This window comes from Harpia harpyja, chromosome 11 (assembly GCF_026419915.1).
Source record: "Harpia harpyja isolate bHarHar1 chromosome 11, bHarHar1 primary haplotype, whole genome shotgun sequence".
In the NCBI taxonomy this organism is placed as follows: Eukaryota; Metazoa; Chordata; class Aves; order Accipitriformes; family Accipitridae; genus Harpia; species Harpia harpyja.
In genome coordinates, this window is record NC_068950.1 from 44,248,755 (window position 1) to 44,272,066 (window position 23,312).

At 49.7% G+C, this 23,312-nt stretch overlaps 1 protein-coding gene across 1 annotated transcript in view; it reads left to right on the top strand.

Annotated features, from left to right (window-relative positions):
• The first annotated feature begins 1,447 nt into the window (after positions 1 to 1,447).
• Positions 1,448 to 23,312, top strand: part of SGIP1 (SH3GL interacting endocytic adaptor 1) — a 55,548-nt gene continuing 33,683 nt past the window's right edge. The window contains exons 1-3 of the mRNA XM_052800952.1: positions 1,448 to 1,610; positions 19,566 to 19,629; positions 22,277 to 22,301. Coding sequence (XP_052656912.1) covers positions 1,601 to 1,610; positions 19,566 to 19,629; positions 22,277 to 22,301 — 99 coding nt within the window. The 5' untranslated portion in view covers positions 1,448 to 1,600. The remainder of the gene's footprint in view (positions 1,611 to 19,565; positions 19,630 to 22,276; positions 22,302 to 23,312) is intronic.

Consider the following 23,312-nt stretch of genomic DNA (forward strand, 5'->3'; position numbering starts at 1 on the left):
GGTTGTGCTTAAAACGCTGCCGTCGTGCCCGGTGGGGAGGCAGCTCCTCCGCACACGCAGGTTGGTGCTGATGGTCATAATCCCCGTTTTTTCTGGGGGCTGAGCTGCGGCGGTGGCCGTGGGGACAGCCCCACGTGCACCCCTGGCCTGGGTGTCCCCCCTCCCCGGGACGGGGCTGTCCCCGCCGTCCCTTGCAGCGATGGGTGCTGTTTTGGGTGGACGTGGCTCCTGTTCTCGCAGCCGTGCACGGGGACTACTTCAGTGCAAGCGTAAGGGATTTTTTAAAGCATCTTTCCTGCCAGCAAAAGACAGAATACAACCGAACTTTTGGAGCCGGTTAAAGCCAATTTTGCCAGAACTGATTTTGTATCTCGCATATTTACTGGGGTAATCCTGGTAGCGTCCTGTGAAACTCCCACGTTGGCATTGCCCCTCACCTCCAGCCGAAATCCCCCCTGCCCTTGTAGCAGCTCTGAGAAATGGTTTTCAAGCCGGCGAGGGTCGTATGCCCCGTCGGGGGCTGGCCGGGGCTCGGCGAGGCTCTGCGCCGGTTGGGGGGGGGGGGGGGCTGGATGCTGTGGCCGGCAGAGAGAAATGGGGGGACACGGCGGTTTGCCGGGACAAGCTCGTAGCATCTGGCTCGGGTGGCATCTCGTAGGGCAGCGGTGATGGGAGATGGGGGGGTCCCCGGGTGGGGGGGGTCCCAGGCAGAGGCTGGGGGTCAGCTCTTGCAGCCCCCCCCCCCCTCCCTCCCCAGCCTCTTTTGTTCGATGCTTCGGCCGCTTTTCACGCGAAATTAATTCCCGGGCGCTCTTGGAAGGCGGTTGGGGAGAAATTTCTCCCGCATCATCCTTTCGGGGCTAATTGCTGGTGATGTGACGTCAGGCCGATGGATTTCTCTCTTGAATGGCTGCGGGAGAGGCGAGGAGGGCCTGGCGCCCGGGGATGTGCACCCGAGCTCGCAGCCCTTCTGCTCGCCAAGCGTGCCGAAGCTCGCTACCGGAGCGAGCTCCGCTGCCTTATCCAGCCTGGATTTATTATTATTTATTATTTTTTTTTTTCCCCCCTTCCCAGCCGTTCTCCCCGCACGCTCCTAATCTGACAGCGCCTGGTAATTAATCTGGTTTCCCCCAGCCGCTGCAATAGGATTAGAGGGAGGGGAAGTGCGTCACGAGGTACGAAGAGGGGTTATGCTTTTGGTGAAAGTGGCGGGGGGGGGAAGGAAAAAAAAAAAAAAAATAAAGGGAAATAGGTTGGTGTGTTCCCCGGGGGGGTGTGTCGGGAGCGAGCGCGCATGTGAGGAGGTGTGGGGCGGGAGGGACCGACTGCGCCGGAGCTGAGCCCGGCTCGTCCTCCCTTTCTCTCAGCATCCTCCGGTGATCCTGGAGGTGATACAGGCACAGCAGCATCCATGGCCTGCCCTTAGCCTCGGCGCCTTTATTTTTTTTTTTTTCCCCCCTCCTTGTTATTCTGGCAGCTAAGCAAGCCGGGATCGGAGGCGTTCGATTGAAGGGCTCGTGTTAAGCATCTGGTAACTGGGATCGTATTCTCCTGTATTTTTTCAGGCTCCTTGGAAATTGAGGAATGCAATTCTGCCACCATGATGGAAGGTAGGTGATGATCTGAGCATGTCTTTCGGGATCGCCAGAGTTTTAAAAGCAATGGTGGGGGAAGGAGGATGTGCTGAACCTGCATGTGTGAATCCTTCTCCTTTTTAAATAAAAAAAAAAAAAAAAATAATAATAAAAATAAAATTCTCCCCTCCCCCTAATCCCAATCAAACCGAAGCACCCTGCCCACTGCTGGCAAGCTGGCGGATGGTGATATAATATCAAGCCCATCAGATTATTTGCAATTCCATCCCCAGCGCTGTGTAGGCAGTTCGGGGTATGCAAACGCCCGGTTACCCGGCGGAGCCGCCGGTTCCTCCGGCTGGCGGCAGCCTGGGCAGGGAGAGGGAGCCCAGGCCGGGGTGGGCTGGTTGGCACCCCGGTCCTTTAAGCATTATTTTATCCTCTGGTTGGAAACCCGCTTTCTCAGCCTGACGTGATGCACCGAGGATGAATTTAAGTGTTATCTGTACGCACAGACCGGGGGCTGGGAAGCCTGGTGATGATAGATGGGATTCTGTGGTTTTACGGTATAGCTGTATGGATGAGCATCTTTTTGGTAGGAAACAAGGATATTTGAACTTAAGGTAATTTTTGCCATGTAGTGACACTGGTTTGAAGATGCAGGCTCTGGGGAAGGAGTGGGGGGGGGGTGTTGGATTGAGGCTTATTGGAATAAAAAAGGAAATAAGAATGAGATACGGGCCCTGGGCACAAGATACTTCAGGGAACGTTGGGAGACTGTGCGTCTGATCGTGTGTGGGAAAAGCCCCTGGGCATTAAAGAAATTTTTAACCTGTGTCGTTTGTCTCGGCCATATGTAAAGCTCTATTTATTTTTTTTTTTAAATGCCTTCTGAAGTAAGATGCAGGGAAAGGAAGACTTTTTAATTTCTTTTTTTAAGCAGAATAGATACTTCAGGGCCAACAAGATCAAAATATTCTCTTTTTTTTTTTTTTTTTAATGGCCCGCTGGCCGAGGCAGAAGAGCCCACCTTCTGGAGCCACATCCAGCGCCGGGCTCGTGGCGCTGCCGGCATGCTAACCAGGCAGCTGCCCGGCCTTCCCCGAGATGACAGGCAGAAATTGGGCTGCTTCTTGGTGTGTCCCTGTAAATCACGGTCTGTTACCCTGTCCAAATTAACCTGGAGAGGCATTGGGCTCCATGTAACTGAGACTTCTGGTATTGACTTAAAATATTTGCCTAACCTTGGAAATTCAGGTGCTGTAATGGTCATGTGTGAACACCTAGGAATGGCTGCTTGCTCTTTTTTGATTCCTTGGTGTTAAGGGAATGAGTGTTGTTCTCCTTTGATATGGAGAAATGCCTTCAGTGTCTTCTCTAATATTGATGATAAAGTCACAGACAAAAGAGATCTTAATTTTAGGCCGTGACATCAAACTCATCACACCATGCTGACATACGTGACGTGCTGGGAACCAGGCACACAGCCTGTGCAAGAACAGGTAATTTTAGAGAAGATGTCATTAACAATGCGGTTTCTCTCAAAAGTGCCTTCATTTGTGGAGGAGTTAATGTTGATAAATTGAAGTTGGCCTGCTGTAATTCTCAGTTTGTGTTATTTAACCAGTTCTGAGGCTGGCTGGGGGGAAGGAGGCTGGGTTTTTGGTTTGTTTTGGGTTGTTTTTTTTTTTTCCTGGAGGATTTTTGCCTTGCTTGTGAAATGCCAATGGTGTGATGCTGTGCGGGAGCCTTGGCCGCCCTGGCCGAGGCAGGTGGGTGCAGGCAAGGAGCTGGCAAAGGGTCCCCTGCCCACACCGGGGAGGTTGGCCGGGGCTGGGGCAGCTGGCTCGTCGGGCTCTGGCGGAGGTGGAATCTCCTTTCATGAACCAGTCTTGCATTTAAAAAAAAAAAAAAAAAAAAGAGGAAAAAAAAAAAAGAATACTAGCCATAAACAGTTTCCCCATTATCTGTGACTTATTAAACTGCTTAGCATGTTCCCCAGCTAGCTAATGTATATGGGAACCTAGAATGGAAGTGAGAAAATTAGAAAAAACGATTACTGCTTTTGATGAATTTTTAAACAGTTGGAAACTGGCTCTATTTGTGGAAGAGTGAAACTTTTGTGACCAGGATCCTACCGAAACACTGATACCTTGCAGAGCTGCTGTATTTTAATATAAGAATGCTTTTGAATGTGCTTAGCTTAATTTGATCTGAAACTTTTAAACCCGCACAAAATGCCTCTAGTTCCCTGCACTAAATGTGTTTAAAGGGTTTTTATTATGATGATAATTATTTAAATCACTTGTCTTGCCAAAATGTTGGACACTGTGCTGGAAGCTGAGGGTGGAGCTCGGGGAGGAGCCGGGCTGTGCCGGTGCCCATGGGCAGCCCCAGCACCCCCGGGTGCGGAGCATCACCCATGGCCGGCGGGATGGACCTGGCTCGGTTGACAGTTTTGGATCCTCTTCTTTGGAAACAAGAGAATTTGGCTCCTTGGGAATGATGCAGGATGTGCGATTGGTACTAGTTTGTTCTTCTGGTAAACGGGGAGAAAAAGTGCGTATTTTTTACCGTATGCTTAAAAAATCACAATGATACCTAAAGAAATTAAGTGTGGATGTTGTCTCAAGAAACCAGTCCTTGCTGGGAGGAGAACTGAAGGCGTGCCACCGGGCGTCTCAACCACCAGAAGCGGATGGTCCTCCACCTCCACCGCGCGGTGGGGCGCAGCTTGCACGAGCGTTGCCGTTGCTCGCCATCCGTGCTGGGGGTGGTTTTGCTGTGCTTGGCCTCCCTCAAAGAGGTGGAAAGCCGGTGTTGGGGACGGGGAGTAAACCACCCTCCCAGCTTTGAATGGACCAAAATAACCTGCAGCAAAACTGTGTTGGGTGTCAGCACTAGATGTGGGACCCAAACCACTGCTGGAAAGGTCCCACCACACGCTGGAAAGGTCTCTGCGTGTGTGGCTGTAGATACGAGAGGTATTCGGATGTTCCCTTCGACCGTAAAATAACTCACTGGTACTCAGAAATGCACTGGGCATGTCGTGAAGGTAAACATCCGTGCACAAGAACAAGTTGATCTTTTTTTTTTTTTCTATAATCCATCTGTTGCATCTCCACTGTACTGAAGGTATTTTATACAGCTTAATTAAGTTTTGAAATCACTGCTGCAACATGTCACTCAAACCAGAAGCTCTGTGATCTTCAGAAAGATTAGACAACCATGCAGCTAATGAGAGCAGCCATGGTTACATTGGAGAAGGTAATTTCTTCTTCCATGGGAGACAGTACCTGCATTTCTCCAGAGCCCAAACCAGACGTTTGCTGGGGAGAAGCTTTCTCAGAGTGGGAATTTCTCTGTAACTCTCTTCTCCAGGCTTTTTTGCACCTGTTTCTGGGGAGTTCGGTCACTCTGGGAACTTCCATGGATGACTGGTCACACCAAAAATGGCAAAAACTTTCTTGCACCACCTTTTAGGAATGGTGGTCTCCAGGCCTTATGTTTTCATCATGCTTGAACAGGTAGTACTGGGACCAGAGGCATCTGATGGCACATAAAAAAGCGTTTTTCTTGATTAGGCAAGAAAACTGGTTTTATTATGTTTTAGGTGGTCTCGTTTCAGTAAATGGTGTATTTAAACGTGCTTAGTGTTGGCCATGTGACTCGGCAAGGAAATGACCTGGTAGAAACATGTGGTTTTTATTTGAGAAAGCCAATAGCAGGTTTGAGGCAATTAGCGTAAATTCAGGCATGGATGGCATACGCTAAATTAGGACCTGTATTTTTCCAATACGTTGTTTGAGCAGTAACCCATGACCGAGCTTGGGCTTGCAGAGGCTTAGGGCTTTGGCTTGCAGGAGCATCTCCAGCCGTGTCCTCTGAGATTCAAGGGGGATTTTTTTCAGACCTGCTGGAACCTGCTGCCTAACCGACAGGCCTGACGCTGGTGAGGAAACTATTTTTTCATGCATGCAAGAGAAGATTTCTTGACCTTTCTGTCATGCCCGGCACAGCACGGGGCGATGCTGTGCCTGAGCCAGTGGCTTGGCTCCACTCGTAGCCCAGGGTGGGCAGAGGGCTGGGGACATTTCACCACTTCTCAAATTTGAAGACGTGGATAAAGCTTTTTGGGATGTTTGGAGGGCTGGTCCTGCCCGCAGGCGCTGCCTGCGCAGGGAAGACCGAGGTTTTGAGCTGCTGAGGGTGAGGCACATGTGAAAACGGGGGCTTGGGAAGCAAAGCGTTTGCGACGGAAACGTCAAGGAGCTCTTTAGCTCTTGGTTTTGTGGGCTCAAAAGCTGGGGATGGGGTTAGTGTGTCCAGCCCAGAGCTGCTCGGGGGACAGTGACGCGCTCCCACGCTGCGTCGTGGTGCTTCCAGCAACTTCTCACGCACGCCGGGTTGGAGCTGGGCTGGCAAAACGGGACCCGAAGAGCATCCCCGTCAACACGGATTGAATTTGCTCAGCTGAAAAGGTTGCAGTAGCAACCTCTAGTGTATTGGGGGGGAGGAGGAATCCCTTTCTGCAGGCTTTCAAACCCTTCCTCCTGAGCTGGTTTGGGTTTTTCCAGCTCTAGTCCACTGGCAGGGTGTTTCTCCGTGCTAAGGGAGGGAAGGGATAAATGGCTCTAGCTCAAAACCAACAACAACCAGACGAAAGGCCCCACCCAAACCCTGGGAATTTGGGAAATGCTTTGGATTGGGGCTGGTGGTATTTGCCAGTTAAAACCCCTATGGTGCCAACGTGGTGGCTGAAGTGACGGTGCGGAAGATTTAAACCAAAATACGAGCGAGGCAGCAAAACCTGACGTTTGCCTCACGCCTGAAATGATTAATGGGATGTAGCAGCTGAAACAAAACTCAAAGAGGGTTTGGTTTTGGGGTAGAAAGGATAGAAAATATGGCAAAACTCAACAACTGCATGTGATGCAGGTCTGTGAAATGCCTCCCTGGAGCGAGCCCCAGTTTAAAGTGTGCCCTTGGGCATCTCGAACTGGTGCCCAAACGTAACAATTTGGGTTTCTCTGCCAAGACAGAAACTTTCTGCATGATTCATTGGCCTTATTCAAATTTTAAAGACACTTTAGAAAAAAAATTACAGGTTAAATCAGATGTCTATTCTTCTTGAAATTCCATCACAGGGTCTTAAGCAGTTAAGGTGGAAAAACATGGTTGTGTGTGGAAACATTCTTCCCTAAATGCTGGTGTTGAGGCTGTGAAGCTGTAGGTAGTATAAAATGTGATTTACCTGGCACTTGTGCCAGGGATCCCCACCCATCACCAGGATCTGAGAGGGAGCAACGTGGAGGGAAAAGTGGAAAGGAGGGGAAGGCTGATCTCCTCCCCAAACCAGTGACCTTAAACTACTTGGATACCCAAAACTTGCTCTAGTTAGAGACTTTCACTAAAGATCCATCTGCCTTTGGAAAGTCGACAGGGTTGTGGTGCTGGCTGCCTCCCTGCCTGGGCTGTGAGCAAAGCTCACACGTGGTAGCATTCCCATTTTCTGTGCTAGCCCAATATAGCCTTTTTTTTTTTTTTTAACTTTAAGATGGTATATTTGAGTTTCTACAGGTTCAGTAGGAGAAAGGCGAACACCTGGCTGCCGCGCAGTTTGTTCGTTAGCGGCGTGGGTTGTTCATGTGCAATGCAGTAGTACAAAGCGTAGCCCTGTTTGCCCTGCCAGCTATTGAATAGCCTCGGCTATTTGTTTTTAATAGAAGTTTATTTGCAGGCTGATGTTTCTGGGGGCTTTTGAAGGTTTTTTGCTTTATCTGTGTGAATGAAAGAGGAGTAAGGCTTGTAGTGGTTACAGCTACTGGGATTTTTTGCACTTATGGCCTCACAGAATGCTTGATTTTAATTTTCAGTTTAGTTTTAGGTATGTTTTAATTTCACATGTGATCACCCAGGGTGCATGTGCTTTCCTGGGGGCCAGAGGCATGGGATTTTGGGGCTGCCCTTTGGGAGCTCCTACCCTGTCCTCCGATCCCCACCTCCTCCCCTGCCTATCAGTGGGCTTCACTGCAGAGGTGGGAAGGGGAAATTCCCTGCCACGTCCCTATTTACACTGGATTAGTGCTGACAATGATAATATTGTTTGAAAGCAGTGAGGTACCAGGACTGGAAAATCGTACTTTGCAGCCCGTATTATCTGGGAGCCATTCCTCACCCATCCCAGCCTTGGAAAAGCACCCCTGACTTTGTCATATCTTTCTTTGCATTTAAATTATGACTTTTTTTTTCTATAGCTTTTCTTTTTGTTGTTGGTGCTGTGTTTTTTGTATTTTGCTTTTTTTTTTTTTAGGAGAGTTATTGAGAAAAAAAAGTCTCTCAAAATTCTCCACCTACGTGTTGCAGGGAATTTAAAACATCAACTTGAGATTAATGTCATCATGCGTAGGATGTGTGGAAATAATCTTGCAGGGAGGTTTTGGGATGGGTTGAGCTGAGGAGGACGGGAGCCGCGGTGATGCTGCGGGCAGGTTTTGCAGCTTGCCTTCATCACCCAGCTGCAGCTGCCGGTTTGGGCGCCTGGAGGATTTCGTACAGCCCCACAAATATTGGTTTTCTAGAACTGGATCTATAGAAATCATTAAAGATGCACCTTGTTATTAGAGGCCATTAATAATAAATGGGTGTCAGGCTTTTAAACGCATGTGTGCGTGTTGGTGGGCATTTGATTGTTTTGTGCTTCCCTTAAAATACCGCCCAGCGTCACCAGTATTGCCCGGTGGGTGCGGGTGAGAGGGGCTGTACCCCGTGCCCCGCTCCTGTTACAGACAGCATCAGCTTCAAGAACAACCTCATGCCTAAAACATGAGCCTGGATGAGTTTTCTGATGGCTTTTGTATCAGCTGAAAATGAAAATAAACTTGGGTATTATGAGTCAGTATGAAAAAAATCTGTATCAAAATTATCCCTAAAGATCTGACCCCGCTCTCTGGGACCAGGCTTGGGGCAGTCAGTGGATGGATGCAGACCCAGCTCCGTACTTCTGGAGGAGCTATTTTTTTGGATTCACTATTGCTGGGAGCAGCGTGATCAAAAATCATCTTCCCCGAGTATTTTGCTGTCAGCAAATAAATTAATAAATGCAATGCTGCTGGAAACAGTCCTGTAGCCACTTTGTTACTGGTGGGGTTTGCCTGGCGCTGATGGTGTTGGTAAATATGCCTGATGATGAGCTCCTCTGGGGCACTTTTAGGTCCCTTTTAAGGTGCCCCTCCAAACATCAGAGGAGGACTTAATTTTTAATATGGTTTATTGGAGTTTTGCAGGGACTTGGCCTGGTTTTGGCATTAGTGCAGAAGAGGCAAAAGAAGCCCGTGTAAGTGGTTAATAATAAGGTCATTTATGCTGTGTAAGTTATTAATGATAAGGTCATTTATGCTTCATGTTTACCTGGCTCCTTTCACCTGGGGACCTCGAGCTCCTTCACGCCGCACGGTTCCTCTGCGGGGAGACAGATGGGTGGAAGAAGCTCCGTCGGTTTTGTCAAACGCTGCCTGGAAATGAAGCCTTTCTTCGGGTCAGGTCTCCTGCTCTTATTTTTAGTTACGCTATTGCCACGGTTAATCACTGCTTTAAAATCAAGGTATTAATTTGACAGCTAGACCGTGGGAGGAACAGGACGGTTAGAGGAACTGGAAAGAAGTGTCTCGTCGTGCTTTATTTTGGCTGTAAATCTTCATCATATGCACATGTGATTATTGCAAATTTTTTTTTTTTGGTTGACCAAATGGAGAGCCAGCGATGCTTTTCCCTGGCAGCTCGCCCAGAGTTGTACCTTGTCCCCAGGGAAGCGGCTCCTGCGTCATGCAGGTGACAAAGGCGCACTGCCAGCCCGGGTGTCCTCTTCTCCACCTGGGAAATCGGGAGTGGGAGTTCGTGGAGGGTCACACAGATGTCCCCTGCAGCGGGGTGGCCTTGATCGAGAAGTCACAGGGTGGATGGAAGGCTGTTTCTTAGTGTCACGCCTAGGCAAGGATTTTGGTGGGTTTTAATAAGTCCTTACGTTCTGCATAAACAGTACGACTGCAAAATCGGTGTGCTTTTAATAGAAAATTGTCAAAGTAGTTGCTGGGAGCCTGTGGTGTGCGTGGAGGCAATGGATTTTAAGGAGATGCCTTTTAAAACAGGGCTGTGAGATGGGACCTGCCGTTGGCCGTGGCTCCAGCCGAGGAGAAGATGTAATGGCAAAGCCTTGCAAAGAAAAGGAGAGGTTTGCAGTGGGATTTTTTTTTTCTTTTTTTTTGGGGGGGGGGGAGGAAATATCAGCATGGGGGATATAATGTGTGTGTGTTTGCCCTGGACGTGCTGTCTGCAGGGAGCTGCCCCACCAGCGAGCCCAATGCCCTCCTGCAGCTGCTTGGTGCTAGGGGAGGCGCGTGGGAGCACCGTCGTCTCCCCTTCCTGATACACCAAAACCCTAAAACCCCCTAAAAATAGAAATCTGAGTGTCGTTTGGGAGGGAGAGCCTGTCCTGGACAACTTCTTAAATAGCACAGCAACCTTTAGAAATGCATCTGGCATTTTTGTGTGTGTGCCAGCCGCGAATGAAAGCCACAACTGTATCCAGATTTCATTTACTGACAATATTGGTGGAGGCATTTGTGTCCCATGTCCCTCAGTTGCCGTACACCCGGGGTCTCTGCAAGTTGATATTAAAAAATCTGATCTCTGGGGAAAGCAGGCGGGTGAGCGATTTCTGCAACTGCTTTACTGAGGCTGGTGAATAACCCATGAGCGACAATTTGCATCTCTCTGATGTTAGTCCTTAAATGCTCAGCTCCATTGCAGAAGAAAAATGAACTGGTGTCCCGTGTGTTGCGATGCATCCTGCTGATGCTGCCCTTTATTTTAAGGCCTGGTTCCCAAGCTTTGCTTTGGGGTTGGGGCTTGCTCTGAGCTGGGCAGCCCCGCTGCATGGGAGGAGGGCTGGGCACAGGTCTGCTGAGCATTTGTGCGATGAGATGGAAACGTTTGGGCTCCTGTTTGCACCCAGCTGCAGCGATGCCTGTTTTGACACTGGGTCCTGCCATGGGGAGAGCCCAGACCTATATTTATATGGAATACAAATATATTTCCATGGCTTGGGGTGTATTCCCACATGCTGGGGCCCCAGTTAAAGGCTGGGGTCTCGTCCCTGCGCTGCAGGCACAGAAGTTAGTTGAACTGAATTGTGCCTGCAAAGCAAAGGGGCCAGTCTAATGCCCAGACACGGGTTTTGTCTCCGGGTGTATTTAAATAAGCCGGTGCGCGCTCCCTCGGCGTGCTGAGAGCGTGCCAAGCAGGGGTTTTGGCTCGAGGGCTGTGCCATTTCCCAGCCCTTTGAACTCCTGATTCCGACTGCTGCGATGAATATTTGGGTGGTTTGCAAAGGGAAAAAGGTGCAGACTAAAGGGAAGGGGAAAGACGTGAAGGTCCTGGGAGCCCAAACCCCCCACCCCGGGTACGTGGGGATGGATGCTCGCTGCTCCGGGGCAGGAGCAGAGCCCGACACGGGGGCTGCTGCTCTGGGGCAGGCAGGGCACGTGCGTCAGCAGCCACAAACCCAGAGGTGGCCACTTGGCTACAGGACTTTCCCTAATTTCTTCTTCACGTCTAGCAGCTGCAATAAGATGTGTATTTTTAGAAAGGTGTTGAATGTTAATTCAAAATCTCCTTAGGCAGAGTTCACTGCAACCTGTTCAGAGACTTAATTACCCTCACGGTGGAAAATGTGACTGTATTTCTGAGTCAGCCATGGGATCTTGTGTTACCTCTGCCCATTGGAGTGGAGATCCCTTCGTGGCCACATTTCCATTCCCAACAGAATACTTGGACCCCAACGCAGCCGCTCCCGATGCGGTTTTTGGTGCTGTGCCAAACAGATGAAGCTCCTACAGGTGCCCATCTCCAGCTCTTCCAGCCTTTTGGCTGCCCCATTGCTCTCCCATCAGCCGTGTGCCAGCTCTGGGGTGGCTCCAGAAGCGTTGGGTGCAGAAGCCGAGCAGGACCAAGCCCAGGTGTGATGCCACCTCTCTGCTCCCCTTTGGCATGTCCTTGCTTGATGGTGGGGCTTGGGTTTAGTACAAAACTTTTTTTTTTCTCCTCCAATGGTGACCAAGAGCATCATCGCTGGACCCCCCGGTGAAAGGTGATGTACCACGTCTCAAAATAGCATTATTTACAAGACTCGACAGCCTGGGACCTTGAACCAGGAGCAACCACTCCTACTGTAGGAGAAAATGATCCCAGAGCAGTAACTTGCCATGTTCTATGTTATTCAGACTTATTTGCAATCTTGGTTTAGGGTCTCAAACACTATTAGTCCTTCAGTGTCTTCCAACTGAAATTTCTGATAAGGACCAAACTTCTCAGCATTTATTTTTATTTAAAAAAAACCAACCCCAAACAACAAAAGCCAAACCCACAACTATTGTTGCTCACTTTTGTTTTCAAGTATCTCCTTTCCGAAAGCCACAGGCAAGATGCCAACAATGTTCTGCTCTGGCAGAGAGTGACAGAAGTGGCAGTGAGGCTGCCATCCCTTTTTCTTTTTTTTTTTTTTTTTTTCCCCCCCCCCATTTTCTAACAGGGAGAAACTGTTGTAAGCATGTGGAAGATTGTGATATGTGTCTGTGGGACTTCGCTAACCAGATAAGAATTTTTTTCAGTACCTTGGAAAACCAATAGGGTAAAGTAAGGACCTTTTAATGCCTGGCTAGCTCGTTATCAAAGATGGCTTTGTTAGCCCCCCATGGCAAAGCTAAATGTAGTGGTTTAGTGACAGTTTGCACTGGAAACTATTGGTTTACTGGGATGAAATATTAAGTACAGCAAGGTCACGTGACCGCTGGGCAGAGCTGCATGTGCATACAGCATTGCATGTCTTCAGAGGGGGCTTCAATTGCTTGTTTTAAAAATTACTTTTTATGTATTTTGAGGTAGCAAAGTAAGCTCCTGCAGGTGACTCCTCCAGCCTTTTGGAAGGGGTTTTCCAGCAAACTTTCAGAAAATTGATTTCCTGACTGGTTAAAACGTAGACTTTGCTTGTGCGGGGAGAGTACTAAGCCCAGTCCTTACCCTGGGGAGCAGGTGGTTTCTGGACCCCCACCAGCCAAATATCAATCAAAATTATCATCACCAAAAAACTTTAGTTCTAGGTAAACCTTCTCACTTGAAACAAAGGCTTATGCACAGGTCAAATGTCCATCAGACTGGGGATTTCGGTTCTTGCTGGGAAGCACGGCTGTCCCCCTTGGCCCCATCTCCACGGGTCCGGTGGTGGTCCCTTCCCTGAGCGGAGGGCGGTGGTTTCCATCGGTGGGACTTGAGACAAAAACTACTGTACCTGGTGCTGTTAAAGCCCAGGGGCTGTTCCTGTTCCCTGAGCCGCTGCCACGGCACCTTCCTCCTCCATCAGGGCTTCGTCCAAGCGTGGATGCGCGGTGGTTGTAGTTGGTTTGAAGCAAAATACTCTGATCTGGCCTCAGGACCGATTCCTCTTGGGAAAGAAGTTCTGGGTTATTTTGTATTTTTTTGATACAAGAGGAGCTGAACCGTAAGAAATGCTTTGAAACGTGGTGTTTGGTTTTTTTGTTTTTTTTTTTTTTTAGTTAAATTGGTAGGAGTATCTTCCTTGTGTTTTTCCAGGAGCTGTGGTCCTGGAGGATGTCCCTGTGCTGTGAAGGATGTGATATCTTGGCCGGTGGAGCAAAGTGCTTGAGCAGGATGGTCCCAGCAGGAGAGGCTGGGGGAGAGCGGTGAACCACAGCATTTGCTGGGGACAGGGAGCTGCAGAGTGTGGTGTCAGAAAGTGTAGAATAGTGTAATGTTTTTCCTCCTAGGGAGAGGAAACCTTGAGAATGGAGGGGAAAAATGAACAACTACTCAACTTGAAATAGAGAGGGGTTTTAAAGTTCTTTCCTCAAGGGGATAAGAAGGGTAATTTATTGACTGGGAAGACAGACATTTGGTAAAAAGACCTGGCATGCACTATTTATGTCACTTTGCACAGAGGATGGGAGGCTAATGCCAGAAATAAATACCCTCAACAAGGGGGAGAATAGAGATTGACCACAGCAGACCAAATGCAAAACTATTTGCGATACCAGGAGCCTGGTGAAGCCCGTAGCCTTGCCTGAGCTGGAGACTGGCGTGAGGTTGGGAAATACAAGTGCCGCTGGTTAAAAAGTGAATCTTTACTAAAACTTCGTTTGCTGCGGTAGCTGAGATATGCACCATTTTAAATTGGGAAAGAAACCGGGTAACAGTGGAGGCAATGGGATATTAATGGCCTGTGGTGATGAGTTTGGGGCTGGAGCCTGGTGCCCGCGGTGACTCGGCGGCAGGCGGGGGCGAGAGCAGCAGAAGACCTTTTCTGGTGAAGAACAACTCTTGTAACCCCTGGCCGTGGTCTGCGGGGCCACGCTGCTGCAGAATGAGCCCCTGAAGACTGCCGACATAAACGGTCCATCGCTGCCCGACCGCCGCTGGCTGATGGTCCATCCTCTCTTCTCTGGAGTAACGTCTGCAATTAGACTTGTAAATGAAGGCGGTTAAAATATTAATGACTCTATCAAGGTAGTGTGTGGAGGGGTCGGTTCCCCGCCGCATTATTAAGGCTGGTGAAAGGCTGGTAATGAGCTTTAATGTAAAGGTTGGTTTAGGTAAAGCATTTTAAAAGTTATGAAGATGTATACTAATTTAATTACATATAAAGTGGACAAAAGCAAACATAACATGGACTGAAGCAGTGTGGTTATTAAGACCTGACTTCTGCTACCGAGGATGAAGTAGTCGAGGATCCCTGGGTTTGCAATGGACGAAACGTGCCCATTTTCATGTAAAATATGGCATCGGCGCAGCAGCTGGGCCCATGGTAGGTGCAGGCTGCTGCTGTGTCAAGGCAGGGGAAACTTCTGGGCTGACTTGCAGAGAGTGCTTGAGACGCTGCTGTTTGGGTTATTTATTTGGGGCTTGACGTGGTTACACCCTCACTTCTTAAATTTACCATTTGATTTTTTCCTCTGGATATGACTCAGAGGATTTCAGTAGTTTTGTCTTGCCCTTGGTTTTGTCTTGCTGAGCAAAGGGAGGATTGTTATTTCGTTAGTAAAGCAAGTCAAAACCAAATACGAAGTCCTTTGGCTATGAAACAACAGCAGGTTTCCATGTCTTTTGAGGCCCATCCTCCCGAGCGAGTAGCTCTTACTCCAGGGACCCCCCTCGATATTCAAGGGTCCAGAAGCAGCAGCTGCTCCCACCGCCTGGGGATGGAGGGCGAGGGACCGGGTTTGGGAGAACAGGGTTATTTTTCTTCTAGAGGTGTTAAGTGTTTGGTGTAGCAAATAAGACGTTGGTAGTTCTTAAGAGTAAAACAGGGAAAGCTTCATAGTGTTAAATACTAATTCCTGTTCTCAGATGCCAATTCTTAGGTATACCAGGAAAAAAAAAAAAGGGTAATAAAAGGTGAATAACGCCTCCTGATTCAGAGAGCTATTTGTGTTTGCAATGAGATCCCTGGCACACAGCAGTTAGTTCAGCCTTGGCTTGTGGCTACTCTCAGTCTTTGAGTAAGAGCATTCGAAGCCATTTGGCTGGCTTGATGAGGACTAATTGCGACATGTGAAGTTGCTGTACCTTGGAGGGGCTGGTGGCTTTCCCCATGTTTGGCCTCTGTGGGCAAGGCTGGTTTTGTGGCCGTTGACGTGGTTTTAGGCACTCTTGCTGCTGCACAGGTAATAGCACCCGAATGACTCTGGGCTGTCGTTGCATGAGGCTTATTGAGGAAAACCTGCTGGAGGAGGCAGCACAGATGTCAAATACATCTGTCCGCTAACATTTTAGTCTAATGTCCCCTCCAGAAGAAGGACGTCACGCTGGTCTTTGAGCAGGGCGCGCGGGTGCGGTATTTGGTTGCTGGTGTTTTCTCCAGCACGTGCAGGTGATGGTCTGATGTGGTGGTGGCTTTTACTGGTGCTGCTGTGCCCCTTCAAAGAGCATCAACTAAACCGCTGCTGAGGGTAAAATATGGCCTTTCCTGCTTGGAGACCTCTGCTTTAGCCACCTAATAACTGTGCAGAATGAAATCAGCTGTTAATCTTCAAAACAGGGGTGAGGAACACTGGAGCTGCCAGTGGGAAGGCAGAGTTTGTGCCTGCCCCCCTCCAGTGCTATGAAACCGGCAGGAAAGCTCAAGCTTTGTCCTGACCTGTGTCCAACGCAAAGCGCAGTTTTAAGCTGAGATTAAAACAGAGACCTGCTGCCTGCCCCACAGCGCTGGGCAGCCTGCAGAGGTGGGTCCTCCCTTGTATTTTGGCTGTGATAAAAGGGAAGAGGCTTCGGGAACGTGGAGGGGGACTTCTGTAACTCTTAATGTTGTATACTTGAGTGCGTTAACATTTATGCTATGAGAATTATTAGGATTCTTGTCAGGTAGTCAGTCCCCAGGGCAAATGGATGGAGAGAGGGCTAGGAAGGCTACAGCTGCAGGGATTTAAATCCTCCTCCTCTGATGCTGACGTTAGCTGGGTACCATATCACATCCATCTTTATCGCTCTGGTACTTTTGGTGGCCTGGGACACCTCTGGTAGCCCTGTAGCTGATGGGATTTCGGTGGCTGAAGGCTGTAGCACTGCTACGCAGAGTTAGTAGGGGTCAGAGGAGACGTGTTCCCAGTGCGCCCTGTATGACCTGTGCGGCGAGGTGGGGTGCCTCAGGGTTTTAGGAAACCCTTCCCAGGCTCAGCAGCAAGTGGGCATCCAGCCCCAGCCAGAGTCCTGCGAGGGTACGGGTCTGGTGGGGCGAGGAGAAGGTGGGTGTCTTGCCCAGGTGCCCCCAGAGGTGTTGGGTAGAGAGTGGGGACAGCTGAAGGAGTGGGCTGTGTCTTCGGGTGACACATAGACCCGTTCGTGCTGGTGTCACCCAGCACTGCCATCGCAGGGCGATGCGGCTCTCTGGGTCTTCCCACTGGAGAGTGGTTTGGATCCAACACCCGGTGCTCCTTGATGGAGAAAGGTGGGATTTGGTCTCCATGCTAGGTGCTGCTTTAGAGAGCATCACCCGAGGGGTGATTTCGGCTCCTCCCTGCTCTGAGCCATCCCTTGATGCCCCACATGGCTATGCTCTATTTTCTTATTTCATGCCGTCTTTCTGCCGCTTCACTGCCTTTTCTCTGCTTTCTCTCCCACTTACCATCACCTTTTCTCTTCCAGCAGTAAATCTGTCTTGTTCTGCAGTGTTCCCCTGAACCCGTAGTGTTTCCATGTAGCGTCTTATTATTATTTTTTATAACGATGACTCTTGCCAGAACAGGTTTTATGGTGCTTCAGTTCCTAAAGCCAACTGAAACGAGACTTGAGGACCAGAGCGTGCAGTGCCCTTCCATACCCAACCCTCAGCTCCGTCCCTGCACCATCAGACGGGGTATTTTTAACAGCTCCCTGACCACATCAAGGGAGACATGAGCTCCTCTGAGATGCAGCCCAGCAGAGCCGTCCTGGAAAATCACCCCGTTGTCCCCCATGGAACCGTGGACTTCTCTGGTGTCACCGTCAGGGGACGGGCAGCCGGTGCCTGGCGCCGGGGCAGGCGGTGGGGTTCGGCAGGGGACCCGCTCCCACCGTCTCCTGACAACCGTCTCTGAAGGAGGCTTTCATTTTTGTTCTGCCTTTCCTAAATATCCCTTTTTCCCTTCAATCATTACCATTTTAAGCAGATGGTGGGCCTATTATATAACTGAGCAGAAGGCTTCGTTACAAAATTTAGCCAAATCAGGCGCTTCTTCAGATAAGACTAAACAACTCCTCATTTCTGGGGTTTTTGGCCCTCCCTGTTCTACTTTGAGTTTGGAGGATGAAGTTATTCTAGGGGGTGAGATTAATGGTAAACCTTCCTCTGTTATTAATAACTTGCTTGAGTCTTGAAGAAATTGTAGGGAAGCTGAAAGGCACGATGTAGAAAAAGCAAGCTGTCCACGCAAGGTTGCAGGATGAGCCCACGCGGTTCAGCATCGCTCCCAGCTGCTTGTGCTGCCCTCAGCTGCTGGGGGCCTATGGATCCCATAGGCTGGGGGTGTATGGGATCCCATAAGGGATTCCTTCATCCCTGACTGTGTAATGCTTGCATTGGGCAGAGGAGGGAAGTGCACTGGGTGTGATTTCCCCCCCCCCCCCCCCCCCCAGGAGCAGTCCCTTTGTTTCCAGTTTCACAAGGAAAATGTCCAACCCAAGGCTCCATGAGCAGCACCAGGGAGAGCTGCTGGAGCCTCTCCTGGTCCTACCCTGGCTGGCTTGGTCCTAGTGTTGACCTAAAAAATCCACCTGGCCATGGGGTATTGAGAGCCTGAAGCACCCCCCTGCATTCTGATAATATTTAAATTAGCATTCTTGATGTGCTGCAGAAAGCTAGCACTTGTGTGCTTGTTGCACGCTTCAGTCAATGCCCAGAAGAGTAGGACGTTCCTGGGAAAAGGGAAAATAATTTCAATTCAAGGGCATGTTCAAAGCAGGAGGCAGACCAAAGAAATCCAGTCTCCCGCAAAAGCATCAATCAAATGAGCTGTGCTGGAGCAGACAGCGTGTAGGATGAGTGCTCCCGCGCTTCTGCGGTATCGAGCCAATTTCAGGTGAGCTACAGGAGATTTGGCTCTTTTGGCGCATCGCTCGAGGTAGAAGCTTGAGGGTGTTTGTTGAATCCTAGACGGTACTTTTTAAGAAAGCACGTTTTAGCACAAGTATAGCTGTGTGATTCTGGTACAGCGCAGGTTGCTCGAGCTGTATCCCGGTCGTGGCAGCCCCGGTTTGTGCCGCCGAGCCTTGTCGGCACCTTCCAAAGGCGTTGCGCTCCGCATCGGGGAGAGGAAGGCTTGCAGCGGTGGGGCTGCGCGGGCAGGCGTGTGGCTAACGGGACTCCTAATGAGTATGCTGTGATTCCTGCACGCTTGATGTGGCCGTTTGCTGTAGGCCAGCTCGTTGCATCGGTGTGAGCCGTTGCATTTGCCTCTCCAGGTTGGTGCTGCATCCTTGCGGCAGTGTCCGACCCACAGTGCTTCACGTTTGGGTAATTTCCAGACCAAAGCAAAACTCCTAGGAGCTCCAAAAGGAAGAGGCCAGCAATAGCTGTTCTAGACTCAAGCGCCATGGTTTATATTGGCTGCTTCAGCCACCAGGATCTCTAAATTGCACCGTGACCTAAATTAATTGGTATCGTGCGGCTGGCAGCGATTGCGTGACAAGCGTGCCCAGCAGTGTCCAACGTGAGAGCAGCTTCTAGCTCCAGCCGGGTCTCAGCGGTCGGGCTGGATGGCCACCACCAGCAGAAAATCATCTGCATGAAAACCAGCCAGCCGGGTGAAACGTGGTGGTTTAAAATGTTCCAAATCCCTTCGTTGGTGTGCTTGCTGCAAGCAGTTATTAAAAATCTCTCTCCTGGATAGCTCTTAGTCTGGAGAAGGAGAAACTCACAGAAACCCACTCTCTTCCATCTGTTTTTAAAAGTGATGTGGCGGTGGTCACTGCCCCAGTAGGCTCCGTGGCTTCTGGGGCATCCCGCTTCCCGGCCAGCTCCAGCATCATTGGTACCAGACATCACTTTAAGCACTCTGCAGATCAAGAATCAGTGCAGAAGATAACCAACCTCATGGTTTAGACTGGGTTTTTTACACCAAAGAAGGGTTCTCCCACCATGCATTAGTACCCACATGCAGCACGGCAAAGGAGTGTATAATTAAAATGGTAAGGTTAGAAATATTGACTGTGAAATATGTAGTCACGCATGCTGAGATCAAGTTAATAAGTGTTAAGTGAACAAATAAAAGGCATAAGTAAATATACATACTACCTGCAAAGTCCTGCTGGCAGATTCTTGGGTTTGGGTCTTTCTTTTTTAACTTCTTTATGAATTACAGCTGACAAGGGAATAAGGAAACTTTTGGAGGATTTATTTGAAGTGTAAGATTAATATTACATTCTTATTTATATTCCTTCTATCCCCAGGATTGAAAAAACGTACAAGGAAGGCCTTTGGTATACGCAAGAAAGAAAAGGATACTGATTCCACGTAAGTCAATGAGATATAAACCACATTAATATATAATGATACTGGGGAGAATTTGATGCCAATGTGCCAGGACAGGAAGAAAGTCAGTGTATCACGGGCATTTGTCATCCTTGGATCAAGTCTTGTAATAACAAATACATTTAAGCTGTTTCCCCTTGTACATCCAGCGGCCAACAAATAAGGTATTTTCTCAGTGGTGCTGCAGAGATAATAAAGCTAGTTCTCCACGTGTTTGCAATTTATGGTGACAGCGGTGATCAGAAGAAAATTACTCCTCTGAGAGTTTCAGCAGATTAATCTCTGCCCAAACTACTGATTTGCCCATCTGCTGAGATCTTTTTAGATGCAAATTCAATTTAAACAGATGCCTGCGCAGGCAGCGAGGCCGTTGGTGGAGCGAAGAGCTGGGTGGTTGGGGCAGGCTCGGGACGGCGAGGGCTCACGGAGCGCGCGCTCCTTCGGCTTTGCTGGGAGAGATGCTTTTGCTTCCTGGGAAAACATCTGGCGCGGGTTCTGGCCACATCTGGCGCGGGTTCTGGCCACATCTGGCGCGGGTTCTGGCCACATCTGGCGCGGGATGCTGTGTACGGGTGCAGAAAGTCTGGCGGGGTGCTGAGCCCAGCCTGGGGAGGGCTCTCGGCTCTCACTGACGTGGCTCTGGGCGGGGGGGGGTATGTCCCAAAGCAGCATGGCAAAGGAGCCCGTGCAGCCCGTCTTCTGGGGACGGAGAGGAGGGAAAGGCAGCGGGGAGCCCTGCTCCCACGCCTGCAGCATCGTCCAGGCCTTTCCAGAAGTACTTCATGTCTGGAACAGCAGAAACCCTATGGGGTTTGGGTTTTTTTGTTTTGGGTTTGTTTTTTTTTTTTTTAAACTTGTTTCCCTGAGCTATTTTGTATCTCAGCGGCATTTGGTGAGGCTCCCCATGCGAAGGGACAGCCGCTGCAGCTCTGCAGGTCCGGTCGCGCTCCCAGGGCCATGGTGAACCTGGCTACACCGGCACCCGCGGGGCTTTTTCTGCTGCAAAAGGGGGCCCAAAAATACAGGGGGATGTGGAGCATATCCCAAAAGAGCTGTGCAGCACTGAGCTGTTGTCCTGCTGGAGAAGGGGGCTTCCCACTGGGAATGGTGGCTGTCCATCCACCAGCCAGGAGCTCCTGCTCCAGCCGTGTACGGCTTCATTTATAATTTATCAGAAGGACGGGCAGGAAACAGGCTGCTTTGCATCTCCCTCTTCTGCTCACGGAAAATCAATGGAGCCAGGTCTAGGTCCTGGTTTTAGCCAGCACTGTGATTTCCACATTTGCTTGCAGCAGCCTGCTCTTCCTAGAGGCTGGGGAAGCTGGTGGCCCGCGGAGATAACGAATCCTGGGGCGTTCGTGATAGTAACGAGCTCGTAGAAAGGCCGCTGCGGAGCAGACGCCGCAATTAGCGAGCAGCAGTGATTAGCGCGTCGCGGGGTCGCGTGGCGGTCATCGCCCCAAATGCCTTCGAGCGCTCTCCAAATCCCCCGCGGGCAGCCGGCGAGGGGCGGTGGGCTCAGACAGACCCTCTGGTCACCCCCCCGCCGCGGCCGGGCCACTGCAGCCCCGGGACCTGGGGGTCTCCGGAGGTTCTGCCTGGGTTTTGGGGAGATGCGGGATGCGCTGGAGGTGTAGCGTGGTGGCGAAGGACCTGCCGCCCCTTCCTTCCCTCCACCGGGCGAGGGTCTCCGCAGCCGTTCCTGGCCGGGATATGAGCAGGAGGTGACGTTCCCTATGCCGGCGCTCGTGTGGCACGGTGGGAAATACAGAAGCGGAGAGAATGTCTGCTGCTTTGGAAGAATTTCAGAGATATTTGTGCAAAGAGATTACACGTGAGATGAGAGAGAGGGGAGGCAGACACATAGGAATTGGAGAAGTTCGATGAAAAGTGTTTTTTATTCTCTGTTAAACCAGAGCCGGACGGGCGGCAGCTCCCTGCGGGGTTTCTGGGATGCCCTGAGTCAGACGTTAATTGGTGGCAAATCTCTGGCAATGCATAAAACTTGGGAGCGTGTGGGAGGTGGAGGAGCCTGTCTGGTTTTCATAAACATATTTGTCTTTTCACTAAATAACTTGGCATCCCTAGACCGTGTTTAAATACGGCTGCTGAGCCTGCCACGCCGTTTGCTGTGACCGAGGTCCAAATCCCATAAGCAGTTGGGGATTAGGATCCCTGAGGAGTCTCATCAATTTTCAAATCCATTCAAAAAAGAATTGACTGTGCTTCTGGCAGAAGAAAAAAAATCTCTAAATTACTCTATATGTAACTTTTATTGTCTTCTGCAAGAGGATGTGCACCCAGGGTAGGGCTGTGACCATGGGATGGGTGCACGGATGCAAGGAGGAGCCTGCCCGGCTCCTCAGCTGGGAGACCGTGATCATTGGCAGCAACACTTTATTTACTAATAAATATAAAATTTGTCATCTGATAAAATGAGAGCAATGGCACAGAGACCCTTATGTGGGTTTCATGAGGAGCACATGGCAGGTAATTCAGATTTGCTGACAATTTCATAATGAAACCCGTTGCTGCTGTGCATTCGTTAAGAAAACTGTTTCCACAAGTTAATCGGGTGGCGGTGCGGTTTGGGAGCTAACGTGGCTGCCTTCCTTTCTGTTCTTTGCAGAGGGTCGCCAGACAGGGACGGCATCGTAAGTATTGCACGGACCCCAGCCCCGCTGTCCTCTCCTGCCGCGGCCCCTTAGATGCTAATTCCTCCATCAGCTGCCATCAGTGTTTTGTGAACCGTCTCTTCCTTGCTGTTTAATATAGAAAATAAATTTCAGTAAGAAGCTATCTGTTTAAAATAATGACATATTCCAGGGTTTCTACGAAATTAACATAAAGAAAATAACAATAGAGAAACACCTGACGAGCGCCGTGGGCAGAGGGACCAGGTGTCCTGCTAAAACCCCATCCTCGTTTCCACTCCTGCTAATTGGCTTGGGTCAGATTTGCTGTACAATGAATTAAGGGAAAATTGCCAGAACGGCTGTTTCCAGTATCTATTTTTATTTTCTATATTAAACTGAAGATAAGGAGATATTTGTTTTTGAATTATTGCTGCTTTTATTGGTGGTGTTAGATAAAAATCCCCCTGCTAGATCTGGGTAGTAGACGGACCACATCTCGTTTAGCCATTTGATATCAACTTTGCAAATAAGTGTGTTGGGTTCAGACTGGGACTGTGCTGGTCATTATTTCTGGAGCAAATTCAGATGTTAGAAGCTCACCTTAAAATAAAAATGAGACCCCGTCAGGAGGTTTGGCAGGGAGAGCGGTGCTGGGGTGTCTTTTACAAAGCCGTACAAAAATTGGGGTGCCAAATTGCTCTTTTGGAGAGATCACTTTTTTTTTCCCCACATCTGACCCAAGATCCTTGGCTTTGGGCTCTCGCCCTGTGTTCGTAAGCCACTTGTTAAGAAATAGTGATTTAAAAAAAAAAAAAAAAAGAGCCTGCAGCTCAGGTAGCACTTTAACCAAGGCTCTATTCAGCAGTAATAAATAAATAAAATGCAAGGAGCAGCCCAGAGCCGTTCCCTCCACCAGCAGAAGTGCTGTGGGCAGCCTTTTCTTGCCAGGCATGGGTGCAGGACCCTTGGGTGAGCTCGGCTGCCCTCTCAGTCGGGCTCCTATTCTTGATTTTTCCAGGTGGCTTGCAG